The sequence below is a fragment of the Brassica napus genome, chromosome C3 (genome assembly GCF_020379485.1).
Source record: "Brassica napus cultivar Da-Ae chromosome C3, Da-Ae, whole genome shotgun sequence".
Classification (NCBI taxonomy): domain Eukaryota; kingdom Viridiplantae; phylum Streptophyta; class Magnoliopsida; order Brassicales; family Brassicaceae; genus Brassica; species Brassica napus.
Window position 1 is genome coordinate 60,725,451 of NC_063446.1, and position 16,415 is coordinate 60,741,865.

Here is a 16,415-nt window from a genome sequence, read left to right on the forward strand (position 1 = left end):
GCTTTTGGAGGAATCCAATATAATCTAATTTGCCTCAACTCATCAGCTTGAATTTCGATTTTCAATAAATGTTAATATATGTCCAGGCTACGGTTGTCTCTATATGTAGTAAATATGTAGACTACACCTTGTTCTAAAAATCGGCCGCCTAGCCGATTAATCGGGCGAGTAATCGTAAAGCGGAAGGTAACCGTGGCGAAATGGTTCAATTCGTTTCATTCTACGCTCAACCGCACAACGGACGCGTAATGCCGTGGAATTAATAAAACGTCCGTTTAATAAGCAAAAACGCTTGGCCCCAACACGTCACTTCCTCATGTATATATTTTAGTTTGGCCCAATTTTTTGTTAAACACATCTATTTGCCATCGTCCAATCTCCAAACCAATTATTAACCCAATCTTCTCCCAAACTTTATTCCCTATACAAAAAATTCCTCATTTTCTTTGAAAACCCTGACATTGAAAACTAACAAAATCTCATTGGAACATGTATTATATATGTTTGATGTGTAACTTTAACATGTATTATATATAAATACATATAAATGAAGTATTATACATATAAAAATACCAAAAATTCCGCCCCGCGTACTCCCCGATTTTTCCCCGCTTTTCTGGTAACTCGCTAGGCCCGGATGCGCCGCACGCGTTACGCCTAGCGAGTTTCCGAACAAGGAGACTACATATTACTATGGTGATCAGAAACATCAGGTGATATAAAATGAAACAATTACATAATAGGTCACATTTGTACTTATTAATAACACTATAGATCCTCGACACATTTTTTTTTAACTTTTCTCCCCTTTATCGTTAGGTTTATTAACTAGAACACAACCATTTATTCTAATTGGTCGGTCCCTCATCTCTTTCTTTTTCTTCTTTTATCAGATCTAACACAACTTTTCTCTCTTCTTCCTTTATCAGATCCAAGTTCGTTTCCTCTTTTTTCTTTGAATAAACTCTGTATCTTTTCTTTTTTCTTAATTTTTCTCAATCGTCTATGCCTTTAATATTTCTCTCCTTCTCCCACCGACCACCACACAACATTCAAACCTCTCTCTCAAGTTTTGCAGATTTCTTCCTTCTTTCTATGTACTAAAATGCAATTTTTTTATTTCATATGCCCATTTCAAAATTAACTAGCTATTGGACGGATTGGATCCAAAATTAACTAGCTATTGAAACTCTGATTGCTTCAGCGACTACATTCCTACTGAATTTTGACTCACTATTCATTTATGCAACTCTTCTTCCAAATGTAGATGTTTTTCTATTCATTGATTCAAGTCCATTTACTCACAATCTCAGCAATATTCCTATCTAAAATTTCTTCTTTAAAAATAAACTTTGGGTGTGGCGTACTTGTGTACACCAATTTTACAGTGTACATTTGTACACCTAAATGCATTACTTAAATTTAAACAAATTATACCACAATTGAATAAAATCCAACAATAGGAACTCCATCAAAATTACAGCTGCTTGCAAATATTTATATGTACTCCATCAAAATCCACAAAAGAACCTCCACCAAAATTCAAGCTCCATGCGTACGATTGGTTGAGGTGTCCACCAAGTCAATGTACATGCCAGCGGTGAATTTTGAGATCGAAATCATTCTCTAACAAATAAGGTAGGTATGTTAAATTTTTTATAACACATCATGGATTCCTAATGTCTTTGTACATCAACAAATTACCAATTTTTTATTAAGAGAAAGCAAATTATGCTTTTAATCAAACTGAAAAGAGTAAAACTAAATTTACTATTAGATCACCTAAGTCACGTACTTTTCCTCTAGAGCAGTACAAAAACTTGAAAAGAAGCAACCGGTACATGAACATACAACAGCTCCCGTGCATCACCTTCCCTTTCTCACTACCGTCATTTCGAACTGAGTCAATACAACATTACATGAACTGAATCAAGACAACATTAGATGAACTGAACTAGTCATGATGATTGTGTACATATGGATACCATTTTTGTTTATGTTAATTGTGTGTACATATGGATATCATGTACATGTGGATATTGTATTTAGGTATACACGTGGATATTGTTCTCATGTGTACACGTGAGTATTGTTCTCACAAAGATCCATTTCATTCATCCAACACAAAATATATCTAGTGAAAGTACTACATACAACTATACATAAAGCAATCAAAATTTTGAAATCATAAAAATACACATTTATGGTTATATTGCAATTTACGAGTTCTCGATCTCTAGTGTCCATATGTACACACACTCTCTATTGTCCATATGTACACACTCTTTCTAATGTCTATATGTACACATTCTCTTGTGTACACTTATTTCACTCACTATACAGATGGTTGGTTTAAATAATATCCACCTACCCCATCAATGAAATATGTGATCCAGTTTATAATAATGTTTTAGATAGTTCTCAATGTAGAAAGTATTCGAATAAAAAAAATGAATTTGCAATGGAGTAGATTGGTATTGTTATATGTTGGAAGGTTTACATTTTTGTGTACATGTGAATATCATTACATCAGTGTACACATGGATATTGTCATATGTACCGGCTCCTACACCAACAAACACAACATATACATGTCAACCTATCAACAAGAATACATATATCTACATTACTTATTATGTACCTATACACGTGTGTACACATGTAAAAAAAAATCTTGGTTGTTCATATGTACACACGTGTTGGTGTACATCCAACCACAGTTTTGTCAAAACATCAAAACTAGCAACAAGCTTCGACCTTTTCCTCCATTCACCGCTCCCTCTTCAGTTTTCGCCATCTCTGTAAAACAAATAGAAACCAGAAAAAAAAACTTAGAGAACTTGGAAATCTAGAACCGCACCCCTAAATCAAAACCCTAATCTACAAATCAAAACTCTAATGGGAGTTTTGCATAAATCTAGAACCGCGCCCCCAAATTGAAATCCTAACACCTCACATCGAGACTCTTACCAAACTCGAAAAATCGAAACCCAGAAATCGAAACTCTAATCCCCAATCCGAAATCCAAATCGATGAAACTAGGAGGAAGGAAAGTATCTAACCTTTAGCCTCGCCCTTTGAAGCTCTCCGCTTTCGAGACAACATCGTCTTCTCCGTCCAAAAATCTTGTTCGTCGGCTTCTCCATTCTTACACCCGTTCTCCGTTCGTCAGCTTCTCAATTCTTCGTTCTTACTTTTATTGGAGATGAAAAAAAAGAGTAAAGAAACAAAACAATTACTTTCACGGGTAAAGAAAAAAAATAATTAAACCCAATCTCATATGAGATTCGCGTCCGCCACCAACAAACCAATTGTTTTCAAATTTCAAAAAAACCCTAATCAGTCCAACTAGAAATTCCACGTCTAATTACATAATTGCCCACCTTTAATTTCGGTTTTTGAAAGTCAAACTTGTCTTCAACCACTGAAAACTATCCCAGTAGTACTTTGTGCTCTGCAGTGTAATAAAAAATCATAATGTATCTATATATATATATGAAAATAAGTCATGTAAAATCATCATAACTTGTTAGATTAATAATATATATATTATTTTGCATTGTAACATGGAAGTTTGTGTAAACACAAAAAAAAAAAGAACTGAAAGTAAAAGTAAGACAAATTGCTCAAATAATGCATTCATCACCATGTAAATTTTATAATGGTACAGTCTTACCAAATAATTAGATAACAGTAACAATAAAATATACATAATACCGTTGACAAAAACGCCATCCACCAACACAAAGATAAAGACTAAAATATCGCCCAACAAGAAAACACAATGGAGTTCACCGTAATCGAAACTTTACTTTATTTTCTCTTGATATTTATCACTATCAGATTCTTGTTCAAAAGATCAGGCCGGAAGCTAAACCTTCCACCTAAACCTTCCACCGTCTCCGGCGTTCTCTTTTCCGGGCCACCTCCACCTCTTGAAGCCACCCATACACAGGAGATTCCTCTCTCTCTCTCTCTCAGTCCGTAGGACATGCTCACATATTCTACCTTCGCCTTGGAAACCGCCACGTGTACGTCATCAATTCACATGCCCTAGCAGAAGAATGTTTCACCAAGAACGACATCGTTCTTTCTGACCGTCCCGAGCTCCTCATGGGCAAACACGTCGGTTACAACTCAACCAATATGCTCTCTGCAGCTTCCGGCGACCACTGGAAGAACCTCCGCCGCATAGCCACCATCGAGATTTTGTCGTCACAAAGGCATAATGCGTTTCTTTGTATTCGAAAGGACGAGATCCGACGGCTCATGTCACGTCTTTCCCGGGGCTCTTTACACGTAAGCTTTTTTCTTTTGTACATCGGATTCCATAGATCAGAGTTTGAACTGAGGGGATCTCTAAATCTGTAGTCAGCATAGATCGGGGAACCTGGTCTACGTTTACTTTAATACAGTTCGTTAGTTATATATTTAAGTTTTATGAGCTTGCTAATGAGTGGATTACTATTAAACAAGAGATATATGATTTAATATTTTAAGAGCAACGTGATCGTAGAAGGGTTCTCAAAATAAATTAAAATTTAATAATTTAATATTGGATAGATATTTCAAAAGCTTGAAAACTCCATAAATAATGAAACTGAGAACTACAAAATATATATTTTACGCAAGTGTAGAGTCACACCATAGAAGGAGTAACGTGGTCAACTTTTACATTAACAATTTTTTTGCTTAAAACTTTAATACATTTGTTAGTTATATATGTTAAATTTTATGAGCTTGTTAATGAGTAGATTACAATTAAACAAGAGATATATAAGAGTATCTAAGAAGGGTTCTGAAAAATAACAAATAAAATTTAATAATTTAAGGTTGAATAGATATATCAAAATCTTAAAAACTCCATGAAATAGGCAAACTGAGATATATTTTTTTTATATAACGAAATTAATATACTGATATTAAGTTTTATGTCATATCTATTTATTTTGAACCACTCTTAAAAAGTTAAATTATCAAGTGTCATGGATTAAATTATCAAGTGTCATGGATACAGATCTAACTTGATCAAACCGTGATCCAAAAGATTGCACGGTGCAGTTAGTCATGTTAAGAGAAAATTAAAATGCTTATAAAATTAAAAATGGCAGGGATTTGCAGAGGTAGAGATGAGATCATTATTAACTGACTTAGTATCCAACAACATCCTCAGAATGGTGGTTGGAAAGCGATACTATGGTGATGAAACCGAAAACAATGAAAAGGCCACATATGTGAAAAAACTTGTGTTGGAGGTGATGGCTAATGCAGGGGCTGGAAATAAAGCTGACTATCTAACGATCGTACGTTGGATCACAAACTACGAGAATCAAATGATGGATTTGGGGAAGCGATTTGATGCATTCTTGCAGGAACTAGTTGATGAGAAACGTGATGAAAAAGAAGAAAAAGGTCAAACTATGATCCACCACTTGCTTTCTCTCCAAAAAACCCAACCGAGTTACTATACTGATGAGATCATCAAGGGAATCAGACTCGTAAGTATTAATTGTACTAATCGCTTTTTAATTGTTATTTAAAAACCGTTACATGCCAATGACCAAAGTGATATAGTTCAACAAGTTATTACAAAAGCAAATGGATCTTATAAAGAACCATAAACAATCAAATTATCAGTTTTGATTGACTTTAATAGTAGTAAACACTTTATACTAATGTAAACATATATAAAGTTTACTGAATTATATTGACAGGTTTTAATAGTTGCAGGGACAAACACGGCATCCGTAACACTAGAATGGGCAATGTCAAATTTGTTGAACCATCCAGAGATACTCAACAAAGCGAGAATTGAAATCGATGAGTTAACCGGCTCAGATGGGTTAGTCGACGAACAGGATATTGTGAACCTTCCTTGCCTCCAAAATATTGTGTCGGAAACATTTCGTCTGTACCCTGCGCTACCGTTACTAGTCGCTCGCATGTCATCGAATGATTGTAAAGTGACTGGATATGATATGCCACGTGGTACGATGTTATTGACTAACGTGTGGGCCATGCATAGAGATCCAATGTTATGGAAAGAACCTGAGAGGTTCAAGCCAGAAAGATTCGAGGAGCAAGGAGAGGATAAGAAGTTGATGCCGTTTGGGTTGGGGCGACGTGCTTGTCCTGGAGCTGCACTTGCTCAACGGTTCGTGTGCTTTGCTCTCGGATCTATGATTCAATGTTTCGAGTGGAGAAGAGTTGATGGCAAGTGTGTGGATATGGCCGAAGGCAAAGGAGCCTCAATGCCCAAGGCGACGCCGTTGCGAGCTATGTGCAAAGCACGTCCCATTGGTTGGTAAAGTGATGTAGATCATTTTTATATGTTGGGTTTTCTTTGGGTTACAAAATTATATTTCTGTTTGTTTTCCAACAATGTTTTCTTTTTATATTTCTTAATAAATACAATAACTTCTATATTATTTATTGGAGTCGATGGCGTAGCGACTCAAAATTCTCCATGTAATTCTTCAACTTCTACTATATATGGGTGTTTAGATAATGAATAGCTAGTATGTGAGAACTAATTTAGAAAACAGAAAGAAAAAAACGTGCCTAGCATTACTGGATATGTTACGCTGTCATAGTTCTATCTTTAATTTTAAGGTGTACTAGACCTTGACCCGTCCGGTGGTATTTATTTTATGTTTTTAGTTTTTTTAGTTATATTAAATGATGTATTTGTAGTATTTAAACATAAGTTTATATTGAAAATTAATCTTTGCAGTTATAATAAAAATTAAAATTTGATAAAATATTCTGATATAAATTTTATCCTAATTAAAATAATATAGAGGTGGGTCATAATTTTTTCCAATTTCAAAATCTTAGCTTCCCTTAAAAACAAAGAAAATAAATTTATAAATACATAAAATATATAAACATATTTGGAACTATAATATCTATTAAAATAAATTTGTTAAAGAAAAATAACCTTGCTCTGTTGTTGTTTATTTCTAGAGCTTGACCTGTGGGAGTATAAATATTTTCTTTTACTTTAATTTTTTTCTTTGTACTAATGGTATAATATATATTTGTAAATTAAACTGTATTACATAATTGTTAATATAACATTTTAAAACATAACAATTTTATTTATTACTTTGAATAATTATATTTTGTGGTTTTAATTGTCTATTATATCACATTGTGTCATATAACTAATATGAAATCATTATACTAATTATATATGAATAAAATATTTTATATTTTATTTATATGTTATATAAATTGATTATAATGTCTAATTTTTTATTTTATTATTTATTACTAACAAATATTAAAAATATTTAATATGTTAATATAAATATATTAGGAAATCTATTTTGGTTAAGATTTGATTAAGGAAATCCATTATTTAAATTAGGAAAAGACATTAAATGCTTAAATACTTAGATATATGTTCAATAAATATTTCAATGGCATTCTAATGTAAATAAATGGTAAAATTAAGGAGTATTTTTATTTTGTACTTATGTTTTAATAATATAGATGAATGTTTTGAAACCCGACCCGGATCCACGGTTGAACCGGTAAATTCGGTGACCCAATATAAATACGGCTTGGATTTTGTGAAAAAAACAATATTTAAAAACCAACAAAAGCTCACTAAAACCTGGAACCCGATACCGGTTGAACCGATAGATAATTTTTAGTTTTTTTTTAGTTTTTAATTATGTTTTTAGATTTTTTTTATATTCTAAATTTCCAATTAATAAGCTAAATTTTCACTTTTCAGTTTTATTGTTGTCTTCCTCTTCCTCTACTGACCTCTACCAGCTATGTATTTCCTTCTTCATTTTTTTTTTTAATTTTATTATATTGTTTATCATAAATTTCTTTTACTACGTTTTATATTCTAAGTTCTACTGTATTTTCCATTCTTTACCGATTCACGCATGATTATTTTAAACATAAAATATACAAAAAGATAATGGGTGACCTCTTTCTCCGGAAAGATAATGTGAAAGCCCCAGTGACCACACACCATATTTATTTGGATTAGCAGTGGATTCGAATTCGGGTTTCTAAGAGATCCACATAACGTTTTACCAACCGACCACTGATGCGTGGTTTTAGACATAAAATATATATATATCCAAATTATTATTTTATGTTATAAAAAAATAGAAAATATTTAACTCTAGTTTCTATGTTTTATTTTCATAGCTAATATATTATTATATAACAAAATTAATTCATTTATTAACTCGTGGTCGACCCAATGACCCAGTGATCCGGGAAGTCGTCCGGTTCACTGTCGGGTCGGGTCTAAAAACATTGGATGTATCTTGTACATATTTGTGTAAAAGAAAAAAAAAAGCTTAGTTTTGTTTATTTAATTAAGTCATAGCCAAGCGCCAGATTTCGTGATATCTCTTTCCGTTCAAGGAGTATAGAGAAATGCATGTGTATCAGAACTAAGAAGTATGCACATGCTTTTTTACGTAGATTGCAAGTTTTACATTATCATCATCCACCATTAAAATGTTTAGAGTCATCAGATCTGTATCATCTTCACTATAATTAGTGGAAAAAAATCAAATGTTTTGATCTTGAAGTTATTGCCATGCTGTATGCAACCGAATGCGTATAAAGTAACTGAAACATAGTTTCAAGCAAACGTTCAAGAAGTTAAATTAGATCTGGACACCATGTGACATCTCCTACACACTCTAAAGACTACAATATATAAGAGATACAAGTAACCAAAAGCAAGTATTCAAAAACAGCAAAAAAAAAATGAAATGGACTATCTTCAAGTACTACTTGCCTCACTCTTCCTCTTCTTCTCCACCATGTTCTTGTTCACAAAATCAAAGCCAAAGCCAAACTTGCCGCCGTCTCTCAGAAACTCATTACCCGTGATCCGCCACCTCCACCCGATGAAGCGACCATTTCATCGGAAATTACTTTCCTTCTCAAGATCTCTAGGAAATGCACCTATCATCCACCTCCGCTTAGGGCAACGTCAAACTTACGGTGACGATGCAGAGATACTACGGTGATGATGCAGAGGACGAAGAAGAGGCCAAGTGTAAGTGCAAGATGCAAACACAATAAGGTAATGCAGAAAGTAAAGCAAGAGACAACCAACTACAAGCAACCCTTAAGCTTTATTAGAAATCGCATTGTACACTCTATTACAAGTTTTGCTTAATCAACTTTACACAGTCTGTTACACCTTAACAACTGCTACTGAAAGATTCCTAAGTTACCCGCTTGTGTCTCTCTTCCGTCGAGTACTTCAGCCACTGTTTCAGCACGACCCAGAACACTTCCAAGAGCTTCTCTCTCTTTCTATAAGATCAGCCTCTGTGTCTCTATCTCTCTACAGACGACCCCATAGGTATCTTATATTATTATCCACGTTCTTGAAACCCTAGTCTTCAAGTCAACATGTATGGACATCTTCCATAACAATAAGTGCAACTTTCCTTTTTTTAGAATGCACTTATTCCTCTTTCTTTAAGTCATAAACTTGCTCCTCAAGTTTATTCTTCTTTCCATATATCCAAGATACTCTCTTGCTCTCCAAGTCTACACGACTCCAGCTCAGCACCTTGACTCCTCATGGTCTTCACCACTCACTACGACGTCTGCTTCAGCAACTACTTCAGGGCAGATATCTTACGTCTTCACCAAGTTTGCGAGTCACTTGGTGTCTGAGGCTATGGCCGGCGACAGTGGAAGAAACCCAGCTGATTATCTTTCGTTTTTGCGTTGGTTCACAGATAGTGAAGCTCGAATCAAAGACGTAGCTCATCGTTTCGACGGATTCTTACAAAAACTAGTCGACGAGAAACGTGCGGAAAAGTAAAAAGTAAGACCATGATCAATCATTTGCTTTCTCTCCAAGAAACCCAACCTGATTGCTATACAGATGTTATCATCAAAGGAATCATCCTTGTAAGCACCAAACAGCTACACTAGCTATATATATATATTTCATTTTATGTCCCTATCTGAGGTTGTTTAATGTGCAGGATTTGATAATTGCGGGTACGGATACAGTAGCTATAACGTTAGAATGGGCATTGTCAAATTTGTTGAACCATCAAGGGATACTTAAGAAAGCAATAATTGAAATTGATGATAAGATCGGTTTGGACCGGTTAGTGGATGAACCGGATATTGTGAATCTTCCTTATCTTCAAAACATAATATTAGAAACACTCCGTCTGTATCCTGCTGCTCCATTACTACTCCCTCACTTGTCATCAGAAGATTGCCAAAAGTGGGAGGTTACGACATGCCACGAGGCACAATGTTAGTGATGAATGTGTGGGCCATTCATAGAGACCCAGAGCTATGGGAAGAGCCACAACGGTTCAAGCCGGAGAGGTTTGATAAAGAAGGCGAAGCTCAAAAGGTTATGCCGTTTGGGCTTGGAAGACGGTCTTGTCCTGGAGCTGGGCTTGCTCATCGGTTAATGGGCTTAACTCTTGCGTCGTTGGTGCAGTGTTTCGAGTGGGAGAGAGTTAGTATCGAACAAATTGATATGAGGGAAGGAAAAGGTGTTACGATGCCCAAAAAGGAGCCATTGCGAGCCATGTGTAGAGCACGTGTTCTCGCCGGTAACACTAACGTGAGAAAAGACTTTCTTTGAATAGGCTATACGTAATATAGTCCATATATAGGAAGGTGTAGGCCTGGGCGTTCGGGTCTTCGTGTCGAGTTCGGGCCGGTTCTTTTCGGGTCCGGATCTTTCGGGTCCTAAATATTTAAACCCAATAGGTACTTAGAAATTTTCGGTTCGGGCTCGGGTTGGTTCTTCTCTGGTCCGGGTCGATTCGGGTCTATAATTAAAATACCCATAAAATATACGTAATTTTCCGGGTCCATATCGGGTCCGGGTCGGGTTCGGGTATTTAGGATCTGAAAAGAACATGACATACCCAATTCCATCAAATTTAGTTGATATTTGTCATATATATCTACAATTTTACAAAAAAACTTAAATGAAACTATTAATACTTAAAAGAAAACATTTTTAAACTTTAAATTTTACATTTTAAAACTTTATATTACTTAAAAAATGTTAAAAAATAATAACAAATGTTGTTAACAAAAGATATTTCAACTGAATCATAAAATAATATATATAAAATAGAACACAAAAACATCATAGTTTTAGATATACATGTTTTTAAGTCAGGTACAAATCGGTTCTTATCGGTTCGGGTCTATTCGAGTCGGTTCTTTTCGGGTCCGGGTCTATTCGGATCGGTTCCTTTCGGTTCCGGTTCTTTCGGGTAAAAAAAATTTAGACCCAAAAAGTAATTATAAATTTTTGGTTCGGTTCCGGGTCGGGTATTTTTGAGTCGGTTCCGGTTCGGGTCTTCGGGTCCAGGTTAAAATGCCCAGGCCTAGGAAGGTGTTCTCATCGTGGATATTTGAAAGTTTAAAATTTTGTTATTATCACTATTTAATTATTATTTTCAGATTAATGAAAAAAAAATTACAATAAATTCAAGAAACAACCACACGGATGTGGTTTGTTGTACGACGGGTTTGGAAATCTATCATTCAGATTAATTACATCGTGGCCACAAGGAGGACTCTCGCTCCGGTTTGGTTTAGTGTGTTAGAGAAATCGATCATCGTTTTTCTTTTGAATGACTAGAACGTTTTACATCCGAAGTTCTATACATCTTCATCTAATGAACCTTAAATCATGTTAAATTAACTATATTTAGAAAAAACGTATTCCTCTTAATAGAAATCAAATATATGATTCTGTAAATTCTTACTAGGTGATGTCGGAGTTTTAGGCAGTAGACCAATTTCTCTTTGGTTAAAGAAAAAGCGAACATGAATTTGTGACTGGAGAGATCGGAACTTGTCAGCTTCCGGATATATTTGGTTTGGTCGGAAGTAGAGAAAGATCCGAGACTTTCTGTTTTTGATTGTGTAAAAAGAAATAAAATGGGCCTTTAATGGACGTTTTGTTACCGCTCTAGTCTAAGAAAAATTATAATACCATACAGTACTCTACATTTACAAACTTCTTTTTGTGCGTGCTTATTTTCAGTTTTGCACACCAAGAAAATATAATAAAACTAGAAATAATTAATTCGTCTAGATTTGGTCGACCAACTTTTTAGAAGTAATTCTGTAATTACCAGACTTTTTAGGGAATACGAATTTTGAAAGTTGGATGGCAATTTAATAATCGTCGAACCCTATTCAGAATCAGAACATAATGTGTATATGAAGCTTGAAGCTTTCCATTTCCGGGTCCCATAGAAGAACAATAAACAAAATGTCCCTTTTAATACCCGAAAGGCCAACACTTCAGACAAACAAACAATATTGTTTGCATCTCATCAAAATTCGAATCATGGAACTGCGACCAAATTCAATTCCAGTTCGAAAGGCCGTACCAAAGCATGGTTTGCATGTCATCAATATTAATTTGAATCATGAATTGCGGCATTTTAATCTAGTTTCCAGCTAATATGTAATAAAACATGAAATAATGATTGTATTGCACCATCATGGCCAATAACATCTCCTGAAACTAAATAATCGATTCATGTTACACGGTTAAAATAAATTCAAAACCATAAATTTATTGGGACGTGTATATATGGGTGCTTATCAGAAGGAAACCGATTGTATGATCAAAAAATGTCCCTTCTAAACTTTACATTGATTTTTTTTCACGACTGAATAAATACAATATAACAAATGAAAAGCATTTACTATAGCCTGAGCTAAACAAATATTGATGTATAGAAATAATCTAAGTGGATCAATAGTCTTTTAGTGACCAGAACCTTTCCTGCTCGGTCCTGAAGCCATTGTGTGCATCCTCTCCCCAGCTGAAGAGAGCGACCGCAACCTTTTATAACCACGCATCACGACCCCTAACAATTCTTTACGTCGGAAATCGACCCCATGATTCTTTGATGGACCTATTTCCTCCGATGAGCCATCAAGGAGAACCCTACAATCGGCGGTTCTTGATTCTGAAAAGGCTGAGACCAAGAACATGACCGTAAAGATCAAGCCAAAAGGTCTCATTTGTGGTATTTCAGGTTCTCGGTTTAGGGTATAATACAATGAATGTGTTTTGATGATTGATAGAAAAGGAGTAGCAGAGGAGGAAGTAAAGCTTTATATACAAGTATGAAAAGATTCAAAGGTAGATGAAAAAGAATGGAGGGCAAGGAAGATAGGAGCTCCGATTAGAAATAAAATAATACTCCATTCGTTAGTTAGAAAAAAAAAATGTTTCAGAAAGATGTATTTTTTGTGTTTTTTATGAAAAAATTATAAACTTCAAAAAAAATAATTGATTTTATTGAATTACTATTGGTTAAAAGTTATTGAAAATTGAAAATTACAAAAAAACAATATATTTATTATGGTAGTTTAATGTGTTTTCTTAATATGTGTAAAAATACTAAAAAATCTATAGTTTAGAAACGGAGGGAGTATTAGGGAATATAAGAAGGAATAAGATGTGGAATTAGACCCTCGATATAAGGGGATGGTGCAGGCGAATTAATTAAAAAGGACGGTCTCTAGCCTCTTGGAAGTGGACCTTTCGAAAAGTGCTGATTGTTTTTATTGACCAGCTAATTATACGAATTACTAAATTATTAGCTCTGAAACTATTACAGTTTTTATAAGTTTTTTTTTTGCTTTAAAATGTGAATATGTAATTAGGTCAGAATTTTAACTTGTGGGATTTTTTTCTATGTCAATAATACTAAATAATATTTTATTTTTATTGAATAGTATACACAAGATACCAATGAATCAAAAAACCAAGTAGTAGTTGGTAATTATATTATTGTTAGCTTTTGTCAGTGGAAGTTAGGCAAGAAATATATATCACTATTTTGGATATCCTGGTTTCTTGATCTAAACAATTTTATACCGACAAGGAGGTTCGTATAATCACCGGTTCACCATGTACATAGCAATAGCTCTTTTTTTGTAACAGTATATAGCAATAGCTAAATGAGTATAAAGTGAACCAAATGAAAGTACTAGACTTATACAACTGTTCAGTTTCATTTCATATTATTTATCTAATTTATTTTGAGCATAACATTGTACATGGAAATAGTTTGAGCGAAGATTCACTTATAATTGTTCATTTTTTACTCAATCAATTAATCAACGGTCGTGGATCATGACTCAGTTTCGAACTTCAGAAATTGTAAGAGTACTTATGAAAGTAAGGTACGAATGCGTCGATGTGACGTAGAGGATGTAAGGGAGATAAAGTGCGTATTCTATCTAACACTTTCGCGAATAATTTGATCGGAATATATTTGACCAGACGAATCCTCGAGGCTTGTAATGCATAAAAGAACGTTTCACATGTATAGATAGATCCAAAAAAATATTTTTATAAATTTTTTGTTTTGCTAGTAAATATATACTAATGATGTATTAATTACGGTTAGAGTTGAGTGATGTACTCTCATTTGCAAAGTACTTACTATAATTCATATCCAATTATGTTTTGAATCAAGATTCAATTAAAGATATAAAAAAGATTCAACAGAAGAGAAAAGACAACTAATATTATTTCGAAGTTTCAATGGCACTGCAAACACGCTTTTTTCTTTCGATTATGTTTTATTTTTTGATGAATCTTAATACCATATCTGAACTTTGAATTTAAAGTTTATATTTAAATTTGCACAAAAATATAAATTATAAAATGAAAAGGAACAAAACATAACTTTCATTGTGGCTCGTGGGCATGAGAAAAGAAGGGCGATAACATAGACAGACAAATTCGGTGGTACACACACAAAATACTTGCATGGACGGACTCTAACGTTGCTTCATAGTTGTCATGATAATAACTAAGCATCTATCTATCTTCTTTCTCTTTTCCTTTTTGTTTTTAAACGTCACTTCCCCATATGTACCCTAAATTTTATTTCACCATCAATCGTGCATCTTCGAATCTGTTTTTTTTTTCATTTCTTTTTATGATCAAGTTTTGATTTAACCTCGAAAGTTGTAGTCACTATGTGAATATCTTAGTGGTCAAATGTGAATAAAGAGAGAATGGAGGAACCATATATGTAAACGACTACATCAAGATTGGAGACATAAGCTAAGTTCAAAAAAAAAAAAAAAAGATTGGAGACATGTATTACTATTTACTAGCTAAGACTATTGTACATGTGTAAATCCAAAAATATTATACCAAGATACATCTCAGAGATGCTACTAATTTTAATAAATAGTGTATTAAGTAGCCATCCCCGTATTTGATTATTAAAATGTGCCTTTGAAATCCATATTCTTAGTTTTAAGCATGTAGACAATTTACAACGTACGTCATGGCGGTAGGGTTGAAATAGACGTTTGGATTTGTTTATTTAGTTAGCCTAATTAAATATAAAGAATAGAGTAAATAATAGTAAAAATATTATTTTACTGGTATGTTTATATATATTTATCTTTTTATCAACTATTTATATATATTTATCAAAATAAGATACTCGTCTGTTGCTATTTATGATGCATGTATTTTTAGATATGCATACTTGCATAGTAACCTTTGAAAAACTCATTATTTTAGATTTTCTTTTTGAATGGATTTAAGTAAATCAAGAAGGTAATTGGATTATTTTCTCTTTTCTTTTTCTTTCTTAAACTATGTTTCAAGAACTCTATTTATTTCGTGTAATTGGACCGAATAGAAACGAGTAGAATCTAGATGGTGAATTTATCAAATGAAGAATTTGATTCCGATATTAATGGACTACCATGTCCGAACTATATATAGTTAACATTTTTCCTCCCTATTATATTCTGGTGTGGTCTTACGCCACTAATAAACTATATTATTTTGGCCAGACCAGTTGATTAATTTCTTTCACCTTATTCCAAGAGAGAAAACAGCGGACCGGATTCTAAGTAATTTGCTTATAAATTTATTTAATAATTTGAATGATAGTGTGATTTCGCCTCGTTTTAATATGAAAAAAGTTTCCTGATTCTAAGTAAATTGGTTTATTTGTCTTACTATAACTGCGGAAACAAAGGAACCAAAATTTTATAAAAAAGGGACAATTTGAGATGAATATGCATTTTATTTAAATGGCTCAAAGAAAATAAGTTTCCGGCCATCAATAATTTTATCCTCAAAAACTAAACCAACTCCCTTTTGACAAATATTTTCTTTTATCATGAATCAGTGTTGAACTTGAAATGAAGAAAATACATCACCATATAGCAGCAAGAGTTGACAGAAACACCAATGCCTTTGTGTATTCATAGGATACTACCCAACAAAAGTCGTAAATATAGATGTTGAAATTTTAGTAAAGGTTGTTCAATGTTTTTGAAAGACAAACCACGTGATAAGAAGTCGTGCAAGAAAAATATAAGCAAAATGTTTGAACTTTAGAAGGCTTGATTATTAG

General features: G+C 33.6%; 1 protein-coding gene and 2 pseudogenes across 1 annotated transcript; 2 read left to right on the plus strand and 1 right to left on the minus strand.

Moving 5' to 3' along the window:
* The first annotated feature begins 3,640 nt into the window (after positions 1-3,640).
* Positions 3,641-6,735, plus strand: LOC106393429 (annotated as a pseudogene).
* Positions 6,736-8,994: 2,259 nt separating this feature from the next.
* LOC106393428 lies at positions 8,995-10,916 on the plus strand (annotated as a pseudogene).
* Positions 10,917-12,606: 1,690 nt separating this feature from the next.
* LOC106394963 lies at positions 12,607-13,182 on the minus strand. Its single transcript, XM_013835507.3, has one exon. It carries the CDS (start codon positions 13,033-13,035, stop codon positions 12,775-12,777), a length of 261 nt encoding a protein of 86 aa, XP_013690961.1. The 5' UTR covers positions 13,036-13,182; the 3' UTR covers positions 12,607-12,774.
* Between the last annotated feature and the right edge of the window lie 3,233 nt (positions 13,183-16,415).

Coding starts and splice junctions, on each gene's coding strand:
- LOC106394963 (XM_013835507.3), bottom strand. CDS start 13,035: ATGAGACCTTTTGGCTTGATCTTTACGGTCATGTTCTTGGTCTCAGCC.